Source organism: Palaemon carinicauda, chromosome 11 (assembly GCF_036898095.1).
Source record: "Palaemon carinicauda isolate YSFRI2023 chromosome 11, ASM3689809v2, whole genome shotgun sequence".
Taxonomy (NCBI): Eukaryota; Metazoa; Arthropoda; class Malacostraca; order Decapoda; family Palaemonidae; genus Palaemon; species Palaemon carinicauda.
The window spans coordinates 70,026,091-70,050,897 of NC_090735.1; the positions used below are offsets into that span (position 1 = coordinate 70,026,091).

The 24,807-nt window shown below is 43.3% G+C and overlaps 1 protein-coding gene across 11 annotated transcripts in view; it reads right to left on the bottom strand.

The window, feature by feature from the left end:
• The window catches only part of tun (tungus), a 285,848-nt gene that overhangs the window by 157,935 nt on the left and 103,106 nt on the right, over window positions 1-24,807 (bottom strand). For 3 of the 11 annotated variants that reach the window (XM_068383102.1, XM_068383098.1, XM_068383101.1), the window contains exon 2: window positions 13,781-14,085. The exons of 1 other annotated variant lie outside the window; for it this stretch is intronic. In XM_068383102.1, coding sequence (XP_068239203.1) covers window positions 13,781-13,899 — 119 coding nt within the window. In that variant the 5' untranslated portion in view covers window positions 13,900-14,085. Of the gene's footprint in view, window positions 1-13,780; window positions 14,086-14,324; window positions 14,347-14,468; window positions 14,494-16,709; window positions 16,887-17,046; window positions 17,095-24,807 lie in introns of those variants that run through there. 7 more of the 11 variants (XM_068383100.1, XM_068383096.1, XM_068383105.1 and 4 more) reach the window with 7 other exon arrangements.

The following is a 24,807-nucleotide window of genomic DNA, read 5'->3' on the forward strand; positions in this document are numbered from 1 at the left end:
CAGTACTCACTATCTGAGATGCTCTGCTCAGGTTGCTGGCGAGCACATTCCTTTTGCCTGGAATGAAGCATGCAGATAGTGGTATCGAGTGGATTTCAGCCCCATCCCAGTATCTCTACTACTAGATGGGATAGCTGCTGCGAAAAAGTACCTCCTTGCTTGTTGATGTAAGCCACTAATGTGGTGTTGTCACTCATCACCACCACTGAGTGGCCCGCCAGGAACTGTTGGAACAGTTGAAGGGCCAGAAAGACGGCCTTCATCTCTAGGAGATTTTTGTGGCGGTACTCTTCTGTGGTGCAGCACGTGTGCCCCCCCACCCTTTTTTTGAAGCGTCTGAGAACAGCATCAAATACGGGGGGACGAGAAGATCCACTCTCTTTCGTAGGTTCTTGTCTGTCACCCACCACTGGAGATCTGTCAGTTTCGCTGATCCCATGGGGATCTGGGTGTCCGGGGAATTGCGAGTCTGATTCCACTGGGACTTGAGGCGACCATTGAGAACTAGATGGGCCAGCGATGAAAGGTGACCGAGGAGACGTAACCACATTTGGGCTGAAAGTTCTTCTCGTCTGAGAAAGGGTCTTGCGACCTTTCTCAGCCTTGTTATCCTGTCGTTTGATGGGAATGCTTTGTGGAGATTGGTGTCTATGGATCATGCCTAAGTATACGAGTGTGTTGGAAGCAGAGAAGACTTCTCGAGATTTACCATGATCCACATATCCTGGCAAAGTCTCAGAAGTTTGTCTCAGTGTTGAAGAACGGTTGACACCGAGTCTGCTAGGATTAGCCCGTCGTCCAGATAAGGGAGGAGACGGATGCCAATCCTGTGTGCCTAAGATGATACTAGGGCAAACACTGGTGAAAACTTGGGGTGCTGTGGAAAGACCGAAGCACAGCATCTTGAACTGATACTTTTTGTTGTCTAGGCTGAATCTTAAGTACTTCCTTGAAGACGGATGGACTAGGATCTGGAAGTACGCGTCCTTTAGGTCCAGTGTACACATGAAGTCCTCAGGTCTTACTGCTAGTCTGACCTTGTTTTCCGTCTCCATGCTGAACGGAGTTTGTTTGACAAACTTAATCAGGGCTGAGAAGTCGATGACTGGTCTCCAGCCTCCAGACGCCTGATGACTGGTCTCCAGCCTCCAGACGCCTGATGACTGGTCTCCAGCCTCCAGACGCCTTTCTTACAAGAAGGAGTCGACTGAAAAAGCCTGGGGACCCGTCGAGGGCCTCTTGGAGAGTGCCCTTCTTCAACAGGGTCTGTACTTCTGCCCGAAGGGCCTGCCCCTTTGCCGATCCCATGGTAAGGGAGTCTAATGACACTGGATTCCTGGTTAGGGGAAGTAGAGATGTTATGAACGGGACGCAATATCCTAGACGGATCACGGAGATTGTCCAGGAATCGGCCCGGAGTTGCTTCCACTTGTCTGAGCAACTTTGTAAGCATCCCCCCACTGGTGGAAACAAAGGGGGAGTGCCTATCCTCTAGGATTCTTTCCTCCCCTTGAGAACTTTTTGCCTTTCCCGTCCTTGACAGGAAAGAGTTTATTAGACACCACTGTCTTTGCTGCTGGTTTCGTCGTTACGGTCTTGGTTGGACGGGACTGCTGAGGTGCTGGAGGTTTATAGGGCTTAGTTGTTAAAGCCCTATGGAGGAGGGAGTTTTGATGAGACTTCCTCCACCTCTCAGCAGCAAGTTCCACGTCCTTAGGCTCAAACAGATGGGGCCCGTGTAGGGAGGAATGTCTGAGCCTATTTATCTCGACACTTGGGACCTGTTGGTGGAACCTCTCAGACACTGCATCTCGACGTTTCAAGATAGTGTTTGCCCACAAGTTTGAAACTTGGTAGGCAAGAAACTCGGTCGTGCGAGTGCCTGAGAGTAAAAAGGTCTCCATTGCCTTCCTGGTACGCTCCTTGGAAAAATCCTCGGATCGTATCAGGATACCTAAGGTCCCTAACCAGATGTCCAATCACGAAGTAGCTTGCATGGCATACTTGGTGACCTTTTCCTGGTTAAGGACTTCGGCCGCAGAGAACGAGACCTGCCAGTTGGAGAATCTCTCAAGAGGGACTCCCTGGTTAGCTCTTCCAGAGAATGGTGGAGAGAAAGCGCTGAACTGGGTTCCTCCAGGATCTCAAAGCTTGTTCGTAGAGCCGGCACGGTTGGAGGAGGCAAACTCGGAGAGCTGTTGGGTGATCCTGTCCCAGGTACTCTTCAACCCTTGAGACCAGGGCAGGGCTGCACTGGTATTTGAGAGTTTATGAGTGCCGAAGACGCGGTCTAAGACCGTGTCTTTGCCCTCCTGAGGAGGTATCTCTGGGTCGGAAAACCCACTGAGAACCCTCATTACAGTCAGAACCTGCCAGAATGCCTCTTGTTGGTCTCCTGATGTTGGACTCGCAGCGAAGTCTCCTTCTATCCCCAAGAGTTCTTCCTGGGGTGAGTCGCGGACAATTGTTGAGTGGCTGGCTGTCTCCGTTCTAGCCCTGAGGATTTTGGCAGAGTCTTGGAGTCTTTGGACTCCTTCCGAGAAAGGAGGTATGACTCCAACATCGAAGGCCTGAGTGTCATCTCCCTCCTGGTCTCAGATTGAGGGGAACTCTTCTCATGAAGGGGGGCTTCCTCCAATGGTGCGATGGAAGAGTCTCTCTCCTCGCGCAATTACCTTGGTGAAGGATGGTTTTCATCCGACAGGGAGGGAGAGTATCCCTGGGGAGAAACTGGAGGGACTAGCCTTGATGGTTTGCACGGAGTCAGCTTCACCCTCAGGGAAGTGACCGCATCGGAAACTCCTCTTTTCCTCTTCAAAGGGGTAGAGGATACCATGGTTCCGTGTCTTGAGTTCAGAGCTATAGGTTGCTCTGATGAGCAGTCAGACAGGACGGGCTTGAAAGCCTATGTTACAGCTCTGACTAAGGCACTGAACCGAGGCTGCTGACTGACTGATGCACTGTCAGACAGATCCCCTGAAGGGAAAGGGACCGAAGGTTCCCTACGAGGAGTCACCATAATAGGTGGGTCCGCCTTAGAAGGCAGTTTAGGGATCCTGAACCCCTCTGCTTGTGCCTTGCTTGAGCCTGTTTCCCTTCTCCCTCAGAGCGCGCTGGAATGCGTTTGCGGGGAGGGGAATGAGGCGATGGTGACCTTGCCGGGTGTAGATCCTGAGCCTGTGCCTGTTGGCGTGCATGCGGGAAAGTATTGGTGCGCGTGCGCAGGTGAAAGCTGGCACACGGTGGCACGTGCGCATGTCTCTGTGCGTGCAAGCGGGAGAGATTTGGCGTGCAGGAGAGCGCAAATGTCCAGGAGAGCGCCGGCGTGCAGGTGAGAGCTGCATTGTGCCTGCTGTCTCACCTACAGAGTATCTGTGCGCAGGAGAGTAATGGCGCGCAGGCATTTGTTGACGCGCAGTTGAGTACTCGCGCGCGGGAGCGTGCTGGTGTGCATTAGAGAATTGGCGAACAGCCAGCGGGCAGGAGAGCGCTGGCGCATAGGAGAGTACGGGCACGCAGGAGAGTGTTGGCATGCAGAAGAGTGCTAGCGCGCAGGTGGGTACTGGTGCGTAGAAGATCGTGGGCGCGTAGGCGCAGGGGAGTACTGATGCACAGGAGATCATGAGCGCACTGTAGTGCGCTGGCGTGTGGGGGACCCTGGGCGTGTGAGCGCAGGATGCGCAGGCGAACGTGGGCGCGCAGGAGAACATTGGCATGCAGACGCATGATTTTGCTGCCTTCTATGAGGGCAAGCAGGTGAAGGGGCGCGCCAAAGCGCTGTAGAGTGCTGATGAGCACTAAAGGCCTGTAGGTTGGCGAGCTGCAGGGCAATGGCGTGCAGCTGCGCACTTTGGTAGAGCTACAATACCTTAGATGCCACTCGCACAGGTTTAATACTGTATACCTATTAGAGTGAGGATGAGTGCATATGTGCTCTAGCCCTCGAGTCTATAGGGTGAGCTGTGTCCCTCGTACGCTTAAAATTGTCTTCCACTGACTGCAAAGGGAAAACAAGGTCTGATGGTTACCTCTTACTTACATGTATGTTGTCTTTCAATGGTGCGGGAAAGGGACTGGACACGTACCGTACACCTATGCTCTCTTACAGGAGATGTATCCTCAGTAACTCTTTACCGCCCTTGGGTGGCATGCTCCTAACTCGCGTGCTACTGGGTGGCGCGTTTCTAGTTCACAGAGACACGTGCAACTGATGCACACACTGCTGGATCACGAACCAATGAGGTGCATATTACTGGTAGTGCACTAGAGGTAGCCTATATTGAGTACTATCAACCTCCCCAACTGATAGCACTATCATGAGAGTACTCTGACTGACAAGAGATCAAAACCCATAGCTGACAAAAGGGAAGGTGACGCACAAAGGTGTCTCTCAATGGCAAGGCCGAGGCAAGCTTAACGGCCATGATAACTTCAGCATAATGTTAGGGCTCCTTGCCTAGTGAAGGCCCTTATACTTTGCTAGGGAAAGTAGGGAGGGTCTATCACCTTAGGAACTTGCTTCTGGATAGAAATGTCACCGCCATTCTTCTGCCTGTCCCCCGAAGAGGAAAGTGAAGAATGGCCAGGGCAGCGAGTTTTGGAGGTAGGAAGTAGGGATTTAGCTGACTTTGCCCAACCTTAGAAAAGACCACGGGGGCAAAGAGTAACGCTTGGAGTTCATCTTCCGCCTACTCTACAATCTCGACCACTCCCTGTACTCATCACAAGGCAATTCTAAATTGGAGTGGTGCCCTCTGCAAAATGGGCATAAGAGGTAAGGGTCTACCTCAACCTTACTCAAAATGGTACCACAGCATTTACCCAGCAGTCCTTGGCACTTCCACATATCGTGGTGTTTTCCACCAATATTGAAAGTAGAAGAGAAAGAAATTCTGTCATAAGAAGTAGGCAGGTAAAGGGAGAGCGCTGAGGGCACATCTGAGCACCTCAGGTTGGATGAGGAGCAGGGTGAGGCTTTCCCCGCCTCATACCGACAACTACCGGTTAATTTTTTCAATGGCCATTTCCAGCTTGCACCGAAATTATACCCAACTAAAGGACAATGGTTTGTATTTGCATAGATACAAATAAATGTTGGATGAGCTCTCAATACATACACTCACAACTACAGTAACAAAGACATGAGGTTTTTGGTCTAATAAGGCATATACATACAGTAGAAGTAAAGCTAAAAGAGCTTATAATATACAGAAAAATTTACAGTGAACTGCTTCACTAAAATCATAAGCTGATGTACTCCGGTACTTGAAAGGCCATTTCCTCATTACATTTCTTTACAGGTTCCAAACTAGATCTACTCTACACATTTACCCTATTAAGCGCAAGTGAGGACAAGTTAATGGAGAGAGCAGATAAAAGAGGCATCACTGCATAAAAATAAACCTACTAAGGGCATGTTCCTGAAGTACAGTACGTAAAGCATACAGTTTGAAATATATGTCTGAATTTTTGAGAACATGAAGTACAAACATGCTAACCAGAAGATTATAAAGTAGGTTACTGTAATTCAGATACAAATTCTCCTACATACCACCATCAACTAATATACAATCCTTAAAAAAAACACAAGGTTTATCCTGAACATGAAGCTAAAACCCTATGGTAGACAGATCATCAGCAAAGGAAAACAGACTTATTGCAAGCCTCTTCTTCTTTACTGCCCAACGACAACTCCAATTTGCCTTAGTATTTCCAAACATTATGACATGATCATATAAAAAAACTGCACCGTATACCCAAAATACAGTACACTGCACACCATGTTCCCTTTGCCTCAAATTCTATGATAAGAAAGGAATGCACATCATGTCATAAGCCACTGGAAAAATTTTCATCCAAGGCATACAACATTAAGAGGTTAATGGCTGACATTTTTCACAATGTCAAAAGCATTAGGAAGAGAACATCAGCAAAAAGAAAAAAAAGACTACGAACACAAGGAAAACACAGTACAGTAAAGGTGTTGGCAAACATCTGAAAGTACATTGTATATTTGAACGCCTAAATACACTTCTACAGTACACAGCATTTAGTTAATTATTAACAACAGTTACAAAGTGTTAGCCCTGAAAGTAACTATTGTAACTAATGCATATACTGTATATGTAAAATCATGGATAAACTCACATATGAACATGAAATGACAAGCTCGTGGATAATTTATATTTTTCCTAACGATATACACCCTTAGCTATTTATTAAGGGTTATTACTTTTGGCGAAGCTGAAAGGACGAGCCATTAAAAATTTAGTGAGGATTACTGTAACTATCCATTCTGCTAGTTAGCGGGGATATGGGAGGGGTAGCTTGCTACCGCTCCCACTCACACACCTGTGATTTAGCTTGGAGGTAGGACTTAAAGGGGGATAGGGCTGGAGGATAAGTTTGTATAAATAGCTAAAGGATTATATCGTTAGGAAAAATAAAAATTATCTAAATATTTGTCATTTGTTCCGTGACTTGAATACTGTACAAACCTACGCTATTTATAAGGGGTGACTCACCTATTAGGAGGGTGGACATCCCTGCCAATCTCGCTTTTTGGCTTTACCCGGGGCTCCTTATTTTGAATAGGTTTGTACCAAAATAATGAGTCCTGTACCTCGCTAAACCTTGCTACGCAGGGTATGCAGTCTACGTAAGCTGTGTGTTGAGATGTTTAGAAATGTGACTGTCCAGGTAAAAGTTATTCTGAGTCTTTGTAGGAAAACTGTTGTAACCAAGACTTTCCCAATACCACCTCGCCAAGGTATGGAGACGCAACAGTAATAGCTTAATACTAGGTACACAAGGAAGCATAGTTTACCTGCAGTGGTTGGAGGTCAGGTTGTGCAGAGAACCCAGGATGTTGCTTTCCCCAAGAGAGGAGAGGATGAAGAAAAGAATAAAAGCCAGTCAAACCTTTTCATTCACGCAGACTAAAACCAGGTAAAAGTGTCCTAAACCTTCTGCTACTTGTCGAACAAGGAGCTTGAGGTATTATACCAGCTGTTGTGCAGCCACCACAGGGCCAATAGAGAACATAACGAGCCTCCTGTGGGTTACGTCTTGTAAGTACTGGGCTGTGAACATATCTGACATTCCACACCCCAATCTGTAGAACCTGCTTCACTGAGAAGTTTCTATTGAATGCCAGAGACGTAGCTGCACCTGACATCGTGAGCTCTGGGGCAACATGAAGGAGGAGGGTCCGGATTCAGGGCATGGTCTATGACCTTGCGAATCCAAGCAGAGATGTGTTTCGTGACCCTCCTCTTGTTCCTCCCTATGCTGACGAAAAGTGCAAGCACACGGGGACGGGCTTGTTGTAACCAAGACTTTCCCAATACCACCTCGCCAAGGTATGGGGACACATCACTATTAGCTTAATACTAGGTACATAAGGAAGCATTGTTTATCTACAGTGGTTTGAGGTCAGCTTGAGCAGAGAACCCAGGATGCTGCTTTCCCCAAGAGAGGGGAGGATGAAGAAAATAATAAGAGCCAGTCAAACCTTTTCATTCATGTAGACTAAAACCAGGTAAAAGTGCCTTCAACCTTCTGCTACTTATCAAACAAGGAGCTTGAGGTATTATACCAGCTGTTGTGCAGCCACCACAGGGCCGATAGAGAACATATCGAGCCTCCTGTGGGTTACGTCTTGCAGGTAGTGGGCTGTGAACATATTCTGACATTTTCACACCCCAGCCTGTAGAACCTGCTTCACTGAGAAGTTTCTTTTGAACGACCGAGACGTAGCTATGCCCGACATCGTGAGCTCTGGGGTGACGTGAAGGAGAAGGGTCAAGTTTCAGTGTATGGTTTATGACATTGCGAATCCAAGCAGAGAGTATTTTTAGTGTCCCTCCTCTTGTTCCTCCCTGTGCTGACGAAAAGGTTAGGCACACGGGAGACGGGCTGCGGCTGTTCTCTTAAGGTACAGCCTCAAAGTCCTCACTGGGCAGAGTAAGAGATGATCAGGGTCATCAGTTACAGAGCGGAAACTCAAAATCCGGAAGGAGTCGAATCGGGGATCTGCCACTCCCGGATCCTGAGTCTTGGCTACAAACTCAGGGGAAAAGCGGAACGTTACCTTTCCCCATCCCTTTGAATGGGCGATGTCGTATGAGAGAACATAAAGTTCCCCTACTCGCTTGGCCAAAGCCAAAGCTAGTAAGAACACCATCTTCCAAGTGAGGTGGCAATCTGTTGCCTGCTGTAATAGTTCATAAGGAGGTCTCTTTAGAGACCTGAGAACTGGGACCACGTTCCACAGGGGAGGTCTCACTTCACACTGAGGACAGGTAAGTTCATAATACCGTATGAGTATGGAAAGTTCTAGCGATTAGGAAATGACCATTCCCTTGAGTCTAAGGGTGAGGTTTAAGGCTGAGCGAAAGCCTCTAACTGCCTTTCATGACACCAACCACAGAAGACTTTCTACTTTGCCTGGTAGAGTGCTGCTGATGATTTCCGCAGGTATCCTGGATAGTCTCCAGGCATGAAGTCGTAGCGAAGCTACAGCTTTGTGGAAAATGTTGGCATGTGGTTGTTTGAGAAGATCGTGTCGTGGAGGAAGTTCTCTTGAAATCACCGTTAGGAGTTGCAGAAGGTCTGGAAACCATTCAGCATGATGCCATAGCGGAGCTATAAGAGTCATTGAGAAGTTGACTGATGTTCTGGCCTTGTTGAGTACTCTCCTCATTAGACAGAACGGGGGGAAAGGCATAAACGTCAATGTTGTCCCATAGAGCCTTGGGGTTCGGCACTGGGGAGCAGTACAATGGGTACGTTGTGAAGAGATTCCCAGTCAGAGAACCCCACACAGGCAGGACTTTGTTGGCTACTAGATGATCCAAAGACCACTCAGTACTCACTATCTGCAATGCTCTGCTCAGATTGTCGGCGAGCACATTCCTTTTGCCTGGAATGAAGTGTGCCAATAGTGGTATCAAGTGAATCTCGCCCCATCTCAGTACCTCTACTGCTAGATGGGAAGGGGGCTGCAAAAAGGTACCTCCTTGTTTGTTGATGTAAGCCACTACTGTGGTGTTTCCGCTCATCAACACCACTGAGTGGCGAGCCAGGAACTCGTGGAACTCTTGAAGGGCAAGAAAGACACCTTTATCTCTAAGAGATTTATGTGGAGATACTCTTCTGACTCTGACCAGAGGCCTGAGGTCATGTAGTGCAACATGTGGGGTCCCCACCCTTTTTTTTTTGAAGCGTCTCAGAACAACATCAAATTTGGGGGGAGGATGAGAAGATCCACTCCCTTTCGTAGATTCTCATCTGACACCCACAATTCAAGGTCCATCTGTTTCGCTGATTCCATGGGGATCAAATTGTCTGAGGAGTCAAAAGCCTGATTCCACAGGGACTTGATTCGCCACTGGAGAGATTGAATCCTGAGGCAACCGTTGGGAACTAGACGGGCCAGAGATGAAAGGTGCCGAAAAGACGTAGCCATGTCTGAGCTGGAAGTTCTTTTTGTCTGAGAAAGGGTCTTGCGACCTTTCTCAGCCTCATTATCCTGTCATCTAATGGGAAGGCTTTGTGGAGATTTTTGTCTAATATCATGCCTAGGTATACCAGTCTCTGCGTAGGAGGGACAAGGAAGACTTTTCGAGGTTTACCATGATCTCTGGATCTTGGCAAAACCTCAGAAATTTGTCTCTGCGTTGAAGAAGGGCTGACACAGAGGCTGCTAGGATTAGCCAGTCGTCCAGATAATGGAGGAGACGGATGCCAATCCTGTGTGCCCAAAATGACACTAGGGTGAACACTTGACGTGCTGTGGAAAGACCGAAGCACAGCACCTTGAACTGGTATTTCCTGATGTGTAGGCTGAATCTTAAGTACTTCCTTGAAGACAGATGGATCGGGATCTGGAAGTATGCGTCCTTTAGGTCCAGTGTGCACATGAAGTCCCGTGGTCTTACAGCTTGTCTGACTGTGTCCGCAGTCTCCATGTTGAACGGAAATTGCTTGACAAACTTGTTCAGAGCTGAGAGGTCAATGACGGATCTCCAGCCTCCAGATGCCTTTTTCACAAGAAAGTCGACTGAAGAAGCCTGGGAACTCGTCGAAGACCTCCTGGAGAGCGCCCTCCTTCAACAGGGTCTGCACTTCTGCCCGGAGGGCTAGCCCTTTTGCTGATCCCATCGCAAAGGAGTCTATTGACACTGGGTTCCTGATCAGGGGAGGGAGAGATGTTGCGAATGGGACACGATACCCTGAACAAATCACGGAAACTGTCCGGGGTTCGGCCCCGAGTTGCTTCCACCTGTCCCAGCAACTTTATAGGCATCCCCCCACTAGTGAACAAGCAGGAGGAATGCCTTTCCTAGCATTTGCAGCCTTGGCCTCACCCTCTAGGAAATTTTTCTCCCCTTGAGGACTTGGTGCCTTTCCTGTCTTTGGTCGCAAGGGCTTCTCAGACACCACTGCCCTGTTCGTTGAGGTCTTAGCTGGACGGGACTGCTGAGGAGCTGGTGGTTTATAGGGCTTGGATGTCAATGCCCTTTGGAGGAGGGAGTCCTGGTGGGACTTCATCTCTCAGCAGCTTGTTCCACGCTCAAAAAGAGAGGATCCCTCTAGAGAGGAGTTCCTGAGCCTGGCAATCTCGGCATTCGAGACCTACTGATGGAATCTCCCAGACACAGCATCCCGGCCTTTCAGGGTGGTGTTCGCCCATACGTTTGAGACTTGATGGGCGAGAAACTCGATGGTGCGAGTGCCAGAGAGAAGTTAAGTTTCCGTAGCTTTCCTGGTGCCCTCCTTGGAGAAATCCTCGGTTCGCACCAGGATTCCCAGGGCCCCCAACCAAAGATTAAACCACAAAGTAGCCTGCATGGCATGCTTTGTGACCATTTCCTAGTTAGGAATCTCAGCTGCCGAGAAGGTAAACTGACGGCTGGAGAGCCTCTCGAGACTCCCTTGGTGAGCTCTTCCAGATAGTGGTGGAGTAAAAGAGCTGGACAAGGCTTGTCCTAAACTTCCAAATACCTCCTCTACTGAATGCAAGGAGGTGGGAGAAGCTTGGCCCTAAAGCCGGGACGTTGAGAGGAGGAGAGCTCAGAGCGCTGTTGGGCAATCTTTACCCGGGCACTATTTAGCCCTTGAGACAAGGTCAAGGCTACACTGGTCTTAGAGGGCTTCTGAGTGCCAAAGACTGTGTCTTTGCCCTCTCGTGGGGGTATCTCCAGGTTGGTCGACCCGTTGAGTACCCTGATGAGAGTCAGGACTTGCCAGAGGGAATGTTCTGACTTTTTCTGCTCCCCCTCTGAAGTGGGACTGGCAGCGAAGTCTCCTTCTTCCACCCCAAAGAACTTCTCTCGAGGAGGGTCGTGAACATTCCTAGAGTGAATGGTAGTTCCTGAAAGCCTAAAGGTCCGTCAAGAGGACTTTGGAAGTAGCTTGGAGTCCTTTGATTCCTTCCGAGGAAGGAGATAGGACTCCAGCATCGAAGGCCAGATGGAATTGTCCTTCCTGACTTCCACTGGTGGTGGAGAACTCCCTGTGCGAGGAGAATTTTCCTCTGAAGATGGAAGGGATAAAATTCGAACCTCTTGGACTCCCTTGGCAGAGGTGAGGCAGGAGAGCATCCGGAGGGCGAGTCAGGAGAGACAGGCCTCAAAGGCCCAACAGGAATCAGTTTCACCCTAGGGGATGTTACCGCATCTGAGACTGCTCTTTTTTTCTTTCAAGGGCGAAGCAGCCAAGGTGCTTTGCCGGAGATCTGCTTGAGCCGTCGGATGTTGTGAGGTCTCTTAAGAGCAGGCCCGAAGGCTTATACAACTGCTCTGACCATGGCACTGAAACAAGGCTGTCTGCTGATGGTAGCACTGTCGGAGAGAGTTCCTGAAGAGAAAGGGATCAATGGGTCCCTGTGAGGAGTCTCGACCAATGGTTGATGCAGTGGATGCGCCTTTGAAGATGGAATCTTCAGAATCTTGAACCCTTATGTGGAGCCTCTTCCTCCTTTTCCTGATGGCGCGCTGTAATGCGTTTGCGGGGAGGGGAATGGGGCGATGATGACCTGTCCAAAAGTTTGCCTTTCTGCTCTTTTTGACTCTTGCACAAGTGTGCATGAGAGTGCTGGCGCGTTGGTGAGCTGGAAAGGGCTTGTGAGCAGGAGCGCGCTGGCGCGCAGGTAAGAACTGCGCAGGAGCGTGCTGGTGAGCAGGCAAATGTAGGTGCACAGGTAAGCGCAGGCGAGTGCTGGTGAACCAGAGAATGCTGGTCCACAAGCGGGCGCAGGTGAGCGTTGGCGTGCTGGTGAGTGTAAGTGCATTGGCGTGCTGGAAAGCACTGACGAGATGTTGGCGAGCGTTGGTGCACTGATGAGCACTGGTGCCTAGTCGAAGGTCGGGAACACTGAAGGAATGCGCGTTCTCGAGGGTGAGGGATGTTTTGCAACATCACGGGACAGGAATGGTGAAGGCAGGTCAGGAACAGGGATGTGCCCTTAGTAAAGGGCGAACATCCATCATGGGGGATCGCGAGCGATCCAGAGAAGAGTCAAAGACCGAAGTCCAAGGACTAGCATCGGCAGGAGAAGATCCAGGAACGGGTGAAGGTCGAGGGCCAGAAGACGACGGAAGAGGAGGCTCTTTTGCAGGGGAAGGCTGAGAAGATGAGACTGAAGGGCCGAAGAGGCACCTTTTCCCAAATGGCGAAGGGGGACCTCTAAGGTGAAGCGAAGGGTGAGCTCTGTGAGATCGATGATGCCCTCCGGAGGCCGGTGGATCAATAAGCTGACCTTTAGAAGCAGCAGTCCTCCACAGAGGAGTCTCTATGAGTGAACTCACCCGAGGAGGAGAAACACTCGCAGGAAGAGACAGACGAAAGACTTTGCTTCCCCCTCAAAGGATGATCAGGAACGGGGAAAGCACAGTCGACAGCACCAGCTGAAGAGTGTGAAGAGGCAGGGGCGTCGACGAAGGCTGCACACTAGCACCACGGATGATGAGCTGCAGCAAGGAGTCCTTGAAGGGCGGACCCAGAAGCCCCAAGGACAACCACACCTGTACAAAAAGAGAAAGACACATGGCCTCACCCGGGGGGAGAGGTGGGGCTGCTTCGCTAGGGGAATCAACACCATCTCTCGAGGACCGGGGTTGACCAACAATTAAAGACCCTACGCAACTACTCGATGGTCACTCGGAAGAGGACGATCAAGTAGGAGCTTCGCAGGAAGGTAGGGAAGTGGAAGGATAAGCCTTGGGTATTTTCCCTTTCGAAGAAACCTTTGAAGGAGAAATATCCCGCTTTGACTTCTCTTTCCGCCGGCGCCCAAACCTTTCCCACAAGGAGACAGCCCACCTGACGCTCGCTACACTTGTTATCCCCATCACACCGTTGATCTCTGCAGGCGGGACAAAGGGTGTGACGATCAGTGTCCATGGCCAACATGAAGGTGCCGCAGGGCCGGCCCTCAAGTCCAGGGCAGCTTTGCATGGTTGGCAGAAGTCAACACACACACACACTAATAAATAAAAAGCACATACAAAAAGCAATGGTGGTCCAAAATAACTTGGTGAGGATAAAGAATGGCAACGACCGGTCACCATCCGAGCCAAAAGCAAAGTGAACTAAATCACAGATGTGTGAGCGGGAGCTAACTAGCGGAATGGGTAGTTAACCCTTGCTAAAATTTAATGGCACGTCCTTTCAGCTTTGCCGAAAGTAATAACCCCTAGGGAATAGTGTAGGTTTGTATTCCAGTTATGAAACAAATCTGCATTTATAACATCTTACATAGCCATTAATATCTTACCAGTAGTATTGTGTGTATGGGCAGTCTTCAAGCGTTGGAACTATTGATTTCACTGATTTTGTTACAATGTTCTTGGAGGGACTGTCAGGAGTTCCTGCTGTCTGAGTCTGAGTTGCCATTCTCACACTTTCACAACTCACGTTTAAATAACAAGTTTAACCAATGGCAGAGTACCAGATGTTCACCTTGGTACAGTTTTCACTTTCCAAAAAATGTTTCCACGTAACTCATGGGTCATCTATTGAGACTATTTTGCACTTTTGACTATCATCACCACTTTTTCCAGATACAGCTTAGTAAAATCACTTTATCAAAGAAAAATAATTATTTAATAAATGTGAAAAATCTTCTGCAAAATTATCCATATAGCCAACTTATCAAGTAAAATGCTGTGTTCACAAAGAATTAGCACATTCTAGTAAAAGTTATAGAGCATGAAATTCTTTAGAATGTTTAAGTTTTATCCCACTGGTGATCTACACTATGAATCATTTCAGTTTTTAAGATAAGGTTTGAGAATCATTAGAAAACAAATAACTAATACCTGTATATGGACAATCTGCTGTTCAAAAATATCATAAATAACATTTCTCTGCAGTACACCAGTCTTATAAATAAAAACAGCAGATTACAATTTCAAATAGGAAATAATAATCATATACATTATAGCACATCTGCACCCACTTACAATCTGCAATGTAAGATAATATTCATGATTTTATCATCAATCACTGGTCATTAATTGTAGAGTAGAGCATGCTAGTTTCACTTTCCATAGCCAATGTTCACAAACTTTTGAACTTGATTGTACTGAGCAAATTGTAATGAGCACTACATCCCAATTTTAAGTTCATATGGCAGGCCTGAAGGATTTAATGTAACCTTAAATATAAATAAGATGGAAAAAGTTTAAGAAAGTTAAAAAGGTTAGACAGCTAAAATACGAAAGTAAAATAAATCCAACCATTACTCCATGAAAATTAGTTTAGCTTAGCACAGAGGGGAAATGGAAGACAAGACAGATAATGTATGACCAAGAGATGATAAACATTGAAAACAAATGCTCCAGTGACAGTTCTTCCCTTTCAACTGTAAAAAAGTTCAATATATGTCCTAGACAATTATTGCGGGTCTTTGCATTATTTCCAATCTAAACGGGTTATTTCATATGCAGTCATTGTTAATTCGGTACGATACAATGCTTATTTTTAATAATACCCGGTTTTACTTTCATTTGGCATATCTTTCCCTAAACCATTTACTACTGGCCTTATTAATATTCACATTTGAAATATTGTAATCCTAATTAGATTAATTCATCTTTCTGTATGGACTGAACTTAAGATTATTCACATGTCAACATGTACACCATGCCTATATGTTTATTAAGGGTACTGAAGTGTCCACCTTTTTGCCCTTCCGTGGGAAATACAGTGCATAAAAAAAATTTTGACAACTGAACTTTGTACAATTCCCATGCTACCCAGTTTGATAGGACTTTTTTACACTGAACTGAAAAATAAGATATAATTTCCAATAGAATTTTAAACACAGGAAAATTACCTACTGTATTGTATATATGCTTCCCTATAAGAAAAAAAAATAGGAACATGCAAAATGAAGTGTAATCTAAACCTATCTGTACAAATAAAACTTTAAATGAACATAACTGAAACTGACCTAATGTATCAATTAACAAATAAGAAACATTCATTTGAAACATGTTCAATAGTTCATAGTTGTGCTGGAGGACACCTGCCACTGAGTTTATAAGACAGTAGCCTATTTATACAGGAAATAAAATCTGAATGCATCAAGTTAATAATAGCATATTAGAGAGATAGAAACCTTAGCTGCAACTACTGTACACTAGTCTAGTTTGAAATAAGGACTCCCACATATCAAATCACAAAGCTTATTGGGCTATGGTCAGGCACTTAGCCTATATTAATCAATGATTTTTTCTTTAAAAAATTAAAACCATAGTTCACTGAAATTATTCCCTTACAAGAATAAATAAGTAAAAATTGACTATGTTTTCCAAGCAAACATATACCCACATTAACATAATTAGACAAAACTGCAAAATAATATTCTTGGACTTTTCGAAATTGGCAGACTAAAATTTAACTAATGGTAAAACTAAACTTGCTGGGATAATGTATGAAAACAAAATCTATTAACAAAAACCAAAAACCTATTAACGAAAACCAAGCTTAGCAATTACATGATTAGGTCTGGCCTATCCTAACTCGACCTCGTCACAACAAATGGGCAACAGGTATCAAAACTCAAGCTATCTGCATCATCAGACACACACACTCTCTCTCTCTCTCTCTACACAGTTCATTTACCCATCAAGATTGTCAACTGGTCACAGTATTTCGCAATCGGTGGTGACATGTGGCTCATGTCCTAGTACAGAAAGTTTCATGACAGCGAAGAAAACAAAAGGCCAATTGTCATTCTTCTTGTGGATTATCCTAGTTTATCTTGCTGTAATGATACCACCACAGCAGTTCTGTTGCCACGTTGTCCAGTACAGGTTGAGTAGGTTGGCATCATCCATGAATCAGGCCGGTTGGATCAAAGACTATTTGATTGGCAGTTGTATTTAGGGGGGAAATACTTGGTCATGGAGAGGGACTGCATTTAAAACGGTTATCAACTCGATGATGCAGTGTTAGAGGGGAGGGTTGTCTACTCCACTTTTGCTTTATTTCAAGGGTAATACTACACAGAGACAGGTTAATGGGGATGTATGACAAATTAAGATCACAGTGGTTCAGCCAAATACAACTACGAACGGTGTAAATTTACGAACAGTCAGGCGTGAGTTACAGTACTTCTAATAACTAGTTCTACGCACAAGCAATGTTCACTTCCATAACATCCAACTGAAATAAAATAAACACAATGGGCTACACACATATACAACGACAAACTACACAGGTCTACACAAGCGAACGTCCACTGAGAGACTACGTCATGAAATCAGAGACATTGTCATTGCATTCTCCTTTGCTTCCTCTTGCAGTCTTTCTCTTATGAGGGTTTGTTATTGACTGTGAAACGGTGGCAGCAGACGACACGTTCACTGTTCCAGCATTATTGCCATGTTTTGTTATTTTCAACGTTTATTTGTGGCCACAAAACACTCACCGCTTTTCAAAATACAATTATTATATTTCACAAACATTTTTTTAACTGTCATAAATTATAAATTCAAACAACTGAGTAAAATAAGCTAAAAACTGCGCATTTACAACACTACGTATGCGCTGCCATGGCAATCGATACGAAAGAGAGCGGTGTGTTGCAGTGCCCAACTGCCCATACAGACATCCGTATTTCATTTACTTTTGGTTAATGAAATAATATATTCTTATTTAACATTCCTTGGAAATCCTACACGAAATTAAATATATGAATGACAAAGAAAGCAGTATACTCTATAAGGAGATAATTTTCACATCAAATATCAGGAAGATTCCGCAATGAATATCAATCTTTGTGAGCTCCTCCCCTCCACAAGATAAGATTGTATTATGGGGATTATCCAGTAATAAAACCATTTCGAGTTTGAAAAAAAAATTCATATGGTTTACCGTTTTTTAATTAAGAATGTTAATTGGAAAAGTTCAGGAAGCATTATTATATGAAAACTCTCATTTATTTTTTGTTCTCAATCAAAATATAAAAAAAAAAAAAAATGTGTGGGGCCGTTGTTGCGGTATAGATTTTGAGATTTTGTCGCTAAACATGTTTATTGTCCCTGATGGAGGCACAACCCACAACCTTGCAAGTTCGCCAATCATCAGTACGAATCTCTCTCTCTCTCTCTCTCTCTCTCTCTCTCTCTCTCTCTCTCTCTCTCTCTCTCTCTCTCTCAACCCGTCTCGGTTGGTGTCTCGTGTCCATGGGTTCAGAACTGATCTTTTAATTCACTTTAACACTGACTAAAGTCATAGACCGTCATGGGACAAGAGCTCATGCCTCCATAAGGTTGATTTAATCTACACCAACCAACAACCTTCTATAGTGATTACTGCGGTTCGTCTCTCTCTCTCTCTCTCTCTCTCTCTCTCTCTCTCTCTCTCTCTCTCTCTCTCTCTCTCTCTCTCTGCGTGCCAGCCCCAACAAGACCAAAGGAAAGTGTGATTAAAGCCATAAGACCTCGATTTACATTGTGACAACCAAGGCTTCATCAGTAAGAATACTGCATCAGTCACGGAAGTAAAAACTAACCTCTCTCTCTCTCTCTCTCTCTCTCTCTCTCTCTCTCTCTCTCCTCTCTCTCTCTCTCTCTCTCTCTCTCTCTCTCTCTCTCTCTCTCTCATTAAAGCAAATGAAATGAAAATACTGCGGGAGAATAAATCCCCATAACATAATTGTTTTTGGTTGTATCAGGTGATCTCGAAATGATTTATCATGAATGTGATAACCCTTGGGGAGAAATGTATCTAATATCGTAAATAACTGGAAGCAGTATTTATTTCTTCAATCAAAACCAAGCAAAAGAGATTGCACACAATACGAAAGAAACACAACAGAGATATCAGAAGTAGACTCATCAGATGAAGACTTTACACGCTGAGAACGACTTAGTTCGGACTAGAATTCACTAACTCCTCTCTCAGGACGTAGAAGTAATTGAAAAGAAACACAAGATCAATTAAAGGAAGAAATACAAACCGCACTACAAAGCTTCTAAGATTTCTCCCATTTTGCAAAATCTACAAGAACTGTTTTCAAGATCAAAACATATTACGCAAGTAGCCAGGAATACCAGAGAACAAACAATTAGAGAAAAATAACAGTTATTAGACGACTGTAACTCTATTGGATTCAACTCTGCAAATATTTAGATAACTCATCATAACGTGAAATCATTGAACAAAGTCTGAATTATATGATATAGACAGTATGTTGGTAGGGCACCAACCACCTACTGAGATATTACCGCTAGAGAGTTCTTAGATCCTTTGACAGACCAAACAGCTACAGTGGATCACTCTCTCTGGTTACGGTTTTTTTTTTTTTTTTTTTTTTTTTTGCCTACACATACACCGAATAGTCTAGCCTATTCTCTCTACATTATCCTCATACACCTGACAACACTGAGATTACCAAACAATTCTTCTTCTCTCAAGGGGTTAACCACTGTACTGTACTATAATTAGTCAGTGGCTACTTTCCTTTAGACGAGACTTTAGCCATGCATAGTAAGTTCTTCTAGGAGATGGACACTAAAATCAAACCATTGTTCTTTAGTCTTGGGTAGTGTTATAGCCTCTGTACCATGGTCTTCCACTGTCTTGAGGTAGAGTTCTCTTGCTTAAGGGTACACTCAGGCACACTGTTCTATCTTATTTCTCGTCCTTTTGCTTGTTTAAGTTTTTATAGTTTATCGATGAAAAAAAAACTATTTTTTTATCTTGTTACTGTTCTTAAAATACGTAATATCATTCATTAATTTTCTTGTAGTTTATTCATCACCTTATTTCCTTTCCTCGCTGGCCTATTCTTCCCTGCTGGAGTCCTTGGGCTTATAGCATCCTTCTTTCCCAACTAAGGTTACAGCCTAGCTAATAATAATAATAATAATAATAATAATACTATTACTTACTAAGCTACAACCATAGTTGGAAAAGCAGGATACTATAAGGCCAGGAGCTCCACTGGGGAAAATAGACCAGTGAGGAAAGAAAACAAGGAAAAAAAATATTTCAAGAAGAGTAACGTTGAAATAAATAACTCCTATATAAACCATAAAAAAAATAACAAAACAATAGGAAGAGAAATAAGATAGAATAGTGTGCCAGAGTTTACCCACAAGCAAGAGAACTCTAACCCAAGACAATGGAAGACCATGGTACAGAGGCTATGGCACTACCCAAGACTAGAGAACAATGGTTTGATTTTGGAGTGTCATTCTCCTAGAAGAGCTGCTTGCCATAGCTAAAGAGTCTCTTCTACCCTTACCAAGATGGAAGTGGACACTGAACAATTACAGAGCAGTAGTTAACCCCTTGAATGAAGAAGAATTGTTTGGTGATATCAGTGTTATTAGGTGTATGAGGACATAGGAGAATATATTATGAACAGGCAACACTATTCGTTGTGTAAGTGTAGGCAAGGGAAAATTAACCGTACCCACCGAAAAGGATCCAATGTAATACTGTCTGGCCAGTCAAAAGACCTCATAATTCTCTAGCGGTAGTATCTCAACGGGTGGCTGGTGCCCTGGTCAACCTACTACCAACTAACATAATTTAATCAATGAGCATGGTATCATACGAAATTGAACTATGATAATGTTTAGGTATAATACATATATGCAAAACTTTGCTAGTGAGCCTTTAGTAAGCCTGGCAATAGCAATCGAGAATAATACTAGGCATAACATAATGGATGAGTTCCAAGACGACCAATAGGGATTGCTAAACTTACAACCCGCCAAAAAGTAATTATAGAAATTAAAAGAAGAGAAAATGCAACTTTATTTATAAAAAAAATATACCATTAAGGAATGATAATAATAATAAAAAACTATCTGTACAATTCGGTATGTTGAACTAATAACAGATCATTATTTCTATGTGTTAATATTAAGACCATATTAACAAAATTTTGCACCTTTATATAAATTCTTACTAATTCTTAAATTTCTAAATTATTCTCTACAATTGTTAGCTAGAACTACCCTCATTCTTCTTTCACATGCTTAGAGAGAGAGAGAGAGAGAGAGAGAGAGAGAGAGAGAGAGAGAGAGAGAGAGAGAGAGAGAGAGAGAGATCATTGATGACTAAGTTTGTCGCATTGAAACAAATCACCAAATAGGACGGAATGGAGACAAATGCCCAACCGGAAAGAACATAATTATGCGAGAGAGAGAGAGAGAGAGAGAGAGAGAGAGAGAGAGAGAGAGAGAGAGAGAGAGAGAGAGATAAAGTAAACGGAACATAATGGGTCAGATCCATTGATTCATGTGCTAGTTAAAAGTAGAATACATTATGCCAAGCTAAGACAAATAGGCCATCTTCGATAAGAGGAAGATGAATGGAATACATTGTTACCGCATCACTTGAATAATTCGTGAGGACTAAAACATCCACAGATGTTTACATATGCTTAAATGGGCGATTTCTTATCCAAAAAGTAAACATCACCTCGATATTTTTTTTTTTTCCCCAGATCATCATAAAGTTATCCAAGGAAGTTCCACTCAAAATCCTGGGTGTGGTGTCTCTACTTGGTTTGTAGCTTAACTAATAATAATAATAATAATAATAATAATAATAATCATCATCATCATCATCTCCTCCTAGGGCTATTGGCATAAAAGGCTTCGGTAAGATTTCGCCAGTCGTCTCTATCTTGAGCTTTTCATCGTCTACTTCACCCTTCATAGTCCTCAGTCATGTAGGCCTGGGTCTTCCAACTCTTTTAGTGCCTTGTCGAGCCCCGTTAAGAGTTTGGTGAACTAATCTCTCTCGGGGAGTGCGAAGAGCTGCCCTAACCTCCATCTACCCCTAACCATGACCTCATCCATTCTTCTGAGGACTTTGTTCTAAAATCAACTAAATCTTTTGGATATTGTTTCATTGCCATGCCAAGACTCGTGTATATAAAGTAACACCTATCTCACTAAACTCATAGATAGCCTAATTTTTATATGCAATTTCAAGAGTTTAGGTTTCCAAATTTTACTTAAGCTAACCATTGTTTGATTTGCTTTTTTCAAACTTCCATTAAACTCAAATTCTACAGATCCTGTATTAGAGATCATAGTTGCTAAATATTTAGATGATTCTAATTCATTAATCCTTTCTCCTTCCAATGACATATCATGTTTCATTCGATATTCCGTTCTCATAATTTCTGTCTTTCTCCTATTTTTCTGGAGTCCAAACTCATGTGATATTTAATGCATTCTGGTAAGCATGTGTTGCAAATCCTGTGGTGCTCTTCTAATAAGGACAGCGTCATCCTATTACCAATACAGTCCGATCCTTCTCCACCATCTCCAACTGTTCTACGCATTATAAAATCCATGATGAGGATAAACAACATAGGTGACAACACATTTCCTTGGAGTACTCCACTGTCCACCGGAAATTCATTTGATAGGACTCCACTAACATTAACTTTGCACTTGCAATGCTCATGAAGATATTTAATAAAATTTAAATTTTTAAGAGAAATTCCATAATAATGCAGGACCCTCCACGAAATTGGTCGGTGCACACTAATATAGGATTTTTTTCAAAGTCCACAAATGCCATCAAAAGTGGAGTTCTATATTCTACACATTGCTATGGCACGTCTTAAAATGAAAATTTGATCGGTACAACTTCTACCTTTTCTAAATCCTGTTTGTTCATCTCTAAGCTTTTCTTCAATCTTTCTCTCTAGTCTCTTTAGAATAAGCATAGTGTATATTTTCATGACAACTGACGTAAGTGCGATGCCTCTGTAATTACTGCAATCAGTCAGGTCTAATTTTTTTGCGACTTTCACCAACACTCCTAGCTCCCATTCATCAGATTTTGCCTCATCATGCCACATTCTACAAAATACCTTGTAAGTATCTAGGGAGTCACTTCATTTTCCGTCAGTATCATCTCAGCAGTTATTCCATTGTATCCCGGGGCTTTCTATCGCCTGAGTTTCTTAATGATACTTTCGACTTCAAACACACTGAATTCATTCATGGGTACACAAAGGTCTTCATCAGCTTCAGGTATATCAATCAAATTATTCCTTTCGTATCTCATATTCATGACCTCACTAAAGTCTCCATCCAACGTTGCCTTTCTTCATCCCCTATTGTTATAACAGATCCATCTCTCTTTTTGATGGGTATATGCTTCTTCTTCTTTGCCCCCACAGAGATTTCATTAATCATTCTATGATCGATTCTTACTCCCTGGCCACTCCCTGAATTCATAACTTTGTCAGCCTCATTTGCTTTCCTGTCTAAATATTTTCTCCAGTCATTCCTGGCTTTTCTTTTGACCTCACTGTCAATACAGGAATACTTTGCATGCTCTACCTTGTAATTTTCATTACTTCTTGAAAACTATCAATAAACAATTTTTGTCTTTGTCTCCTTTTTGTATTATCCCACGTATCATTTGATGTCCATGACTTTCTCCTTGTAACTGCATATCCCAAAACTTCACTACCAACTGACTGATATATGTTCTTAATATCACACCACTCTTCATTAATTGTCTGCTATTCGTCTCTTAAGGTCTCTAAGACTGCAAATCTATTCCTACGTTCAATTGCAAATGTTTCTCTCTATTCATCTTCTAGAAGATTAGTTGTATCCAGCCTAGGTATTATATCCAACTTTCTGCTGGATGCTTTCAGTTTTAATTTCAGTGTGGCAATGAGGAGATGGTGATCACTACAGATACCTGCACCTCTGTAGCTTCTTACATTTTTCAGAGTCTCCTTCTCTCTTTATTAATGGCTAAGTGATCTATTTGATTTCTGTAATTGCCACGTGGTGAAGCCAATGTATATTTGTGGATGTCCTTGTGCTGGAAAAGAGTACCTCCAATAACAAAAAATTGTTTGTTGAACAAAAACTTATAAAATGTGCTCCATTTTCATTTGAAATTTTCCCAAGACCCTCATCACCCATCACATTCTCTATACCCTGATTATTCCTTCCAACTTTAGCACTGAAGTCACCAATCACTATTTTCTTCATAGTATTCATCTTTCCTTTCTTCAGGGGCATCATTTGTTGGTACATAGCAAACTGCAACACTCATATTGCACTACTTTGATTCAAATTTTTTAAGTAACAATTTACTATTTAAAGCTCTCCATCCCGTTAATGCCTTGTCTGCTTTTGGTGTCATCATCATTCCTACCCCCTTCTCTTCCTACTCCATCTGTTTTTCCTGAATATAAATTATGTGCACTGTATATATATATATATATATATATATATATATTTACAAAGCTGGTCTAGTGTAGAATAAATACAATGGTTTATTCATGATTTTTATTTTTATTTTATTTGTGCATTGAAATATGATAGCCAGTCCGTAAAATAAGCTCCTCTTTAACTTCACTGTATTCTTTATTCAAGTTAGTAAATGTAAATTCATGTTATTTTTAAGAATAAACTTTTTATTTCACAATTTTTGTTACGAAGTCTTACGCAATCTATTTGAGAGTGTTATTTGATCATACACGATATGAACAAGGGCTTAGGTAATGTTCTTTTATATTTTATGAGGTATTGTGTCATATTTGAGAGAGAAAGCTCAGCAACATGTGCTTTGGAAAATTCTGTACATGTGCTTTGGAAATTTTGCGAAGGACCTAGAGATAGGTTGTAATCTTTTTTTTTATTTCGGGGACAAAGTGTGGGCAGAGCTAGCTGACTGAGAGAGCCGTCTGGTGTGGTGTGAGTAGCGTTTGGGAGAGTAATACTTGGTAATTCTGACACGCCTTTTGCCGGCTCACCACGCTTCCAAGTTCATTGGGAAGTTTCTGGAAGCAGTTAGATTTCATATAAAAGGTGACATCAAGGTTACAGAGAGATACAGAATTGCAGCCTTGAGACAAACAACTTCCCCTCTCTCCCTCTCGCACACAGCTCACAGTATTGTTTTAAAAGTGTTCAGTATATATAGCATGTCCTCTCCTAAGTGAGTCTGTGCCCCAAAGCAAATCGTGTGTTGAAAAGATACGAAAGATGAAACGGTGATCTTGAATTCATTGTATTAGGGTGAGTGTTGGCATTGTGTAAAGGTTTTGTTACTGGCCCTGTAAGAAGGTTAAGATTTTGTATCGTGATCTGGTTATCTATTTTCATTATGTATCAAACTTAAATATTGTATTATTCAGATTTAAGTTCAAGCTTTTGTATAATTTTCATTGCAGAATTTCTTTTGTCTTAGTCTAAGGTTTATTCAGATTTAACATTTAAAGTCAAGACATTATAATCTTAAGATCGTAATATTTTTTGTCTTAACCTAAGTTTTGTTCAGACTTAA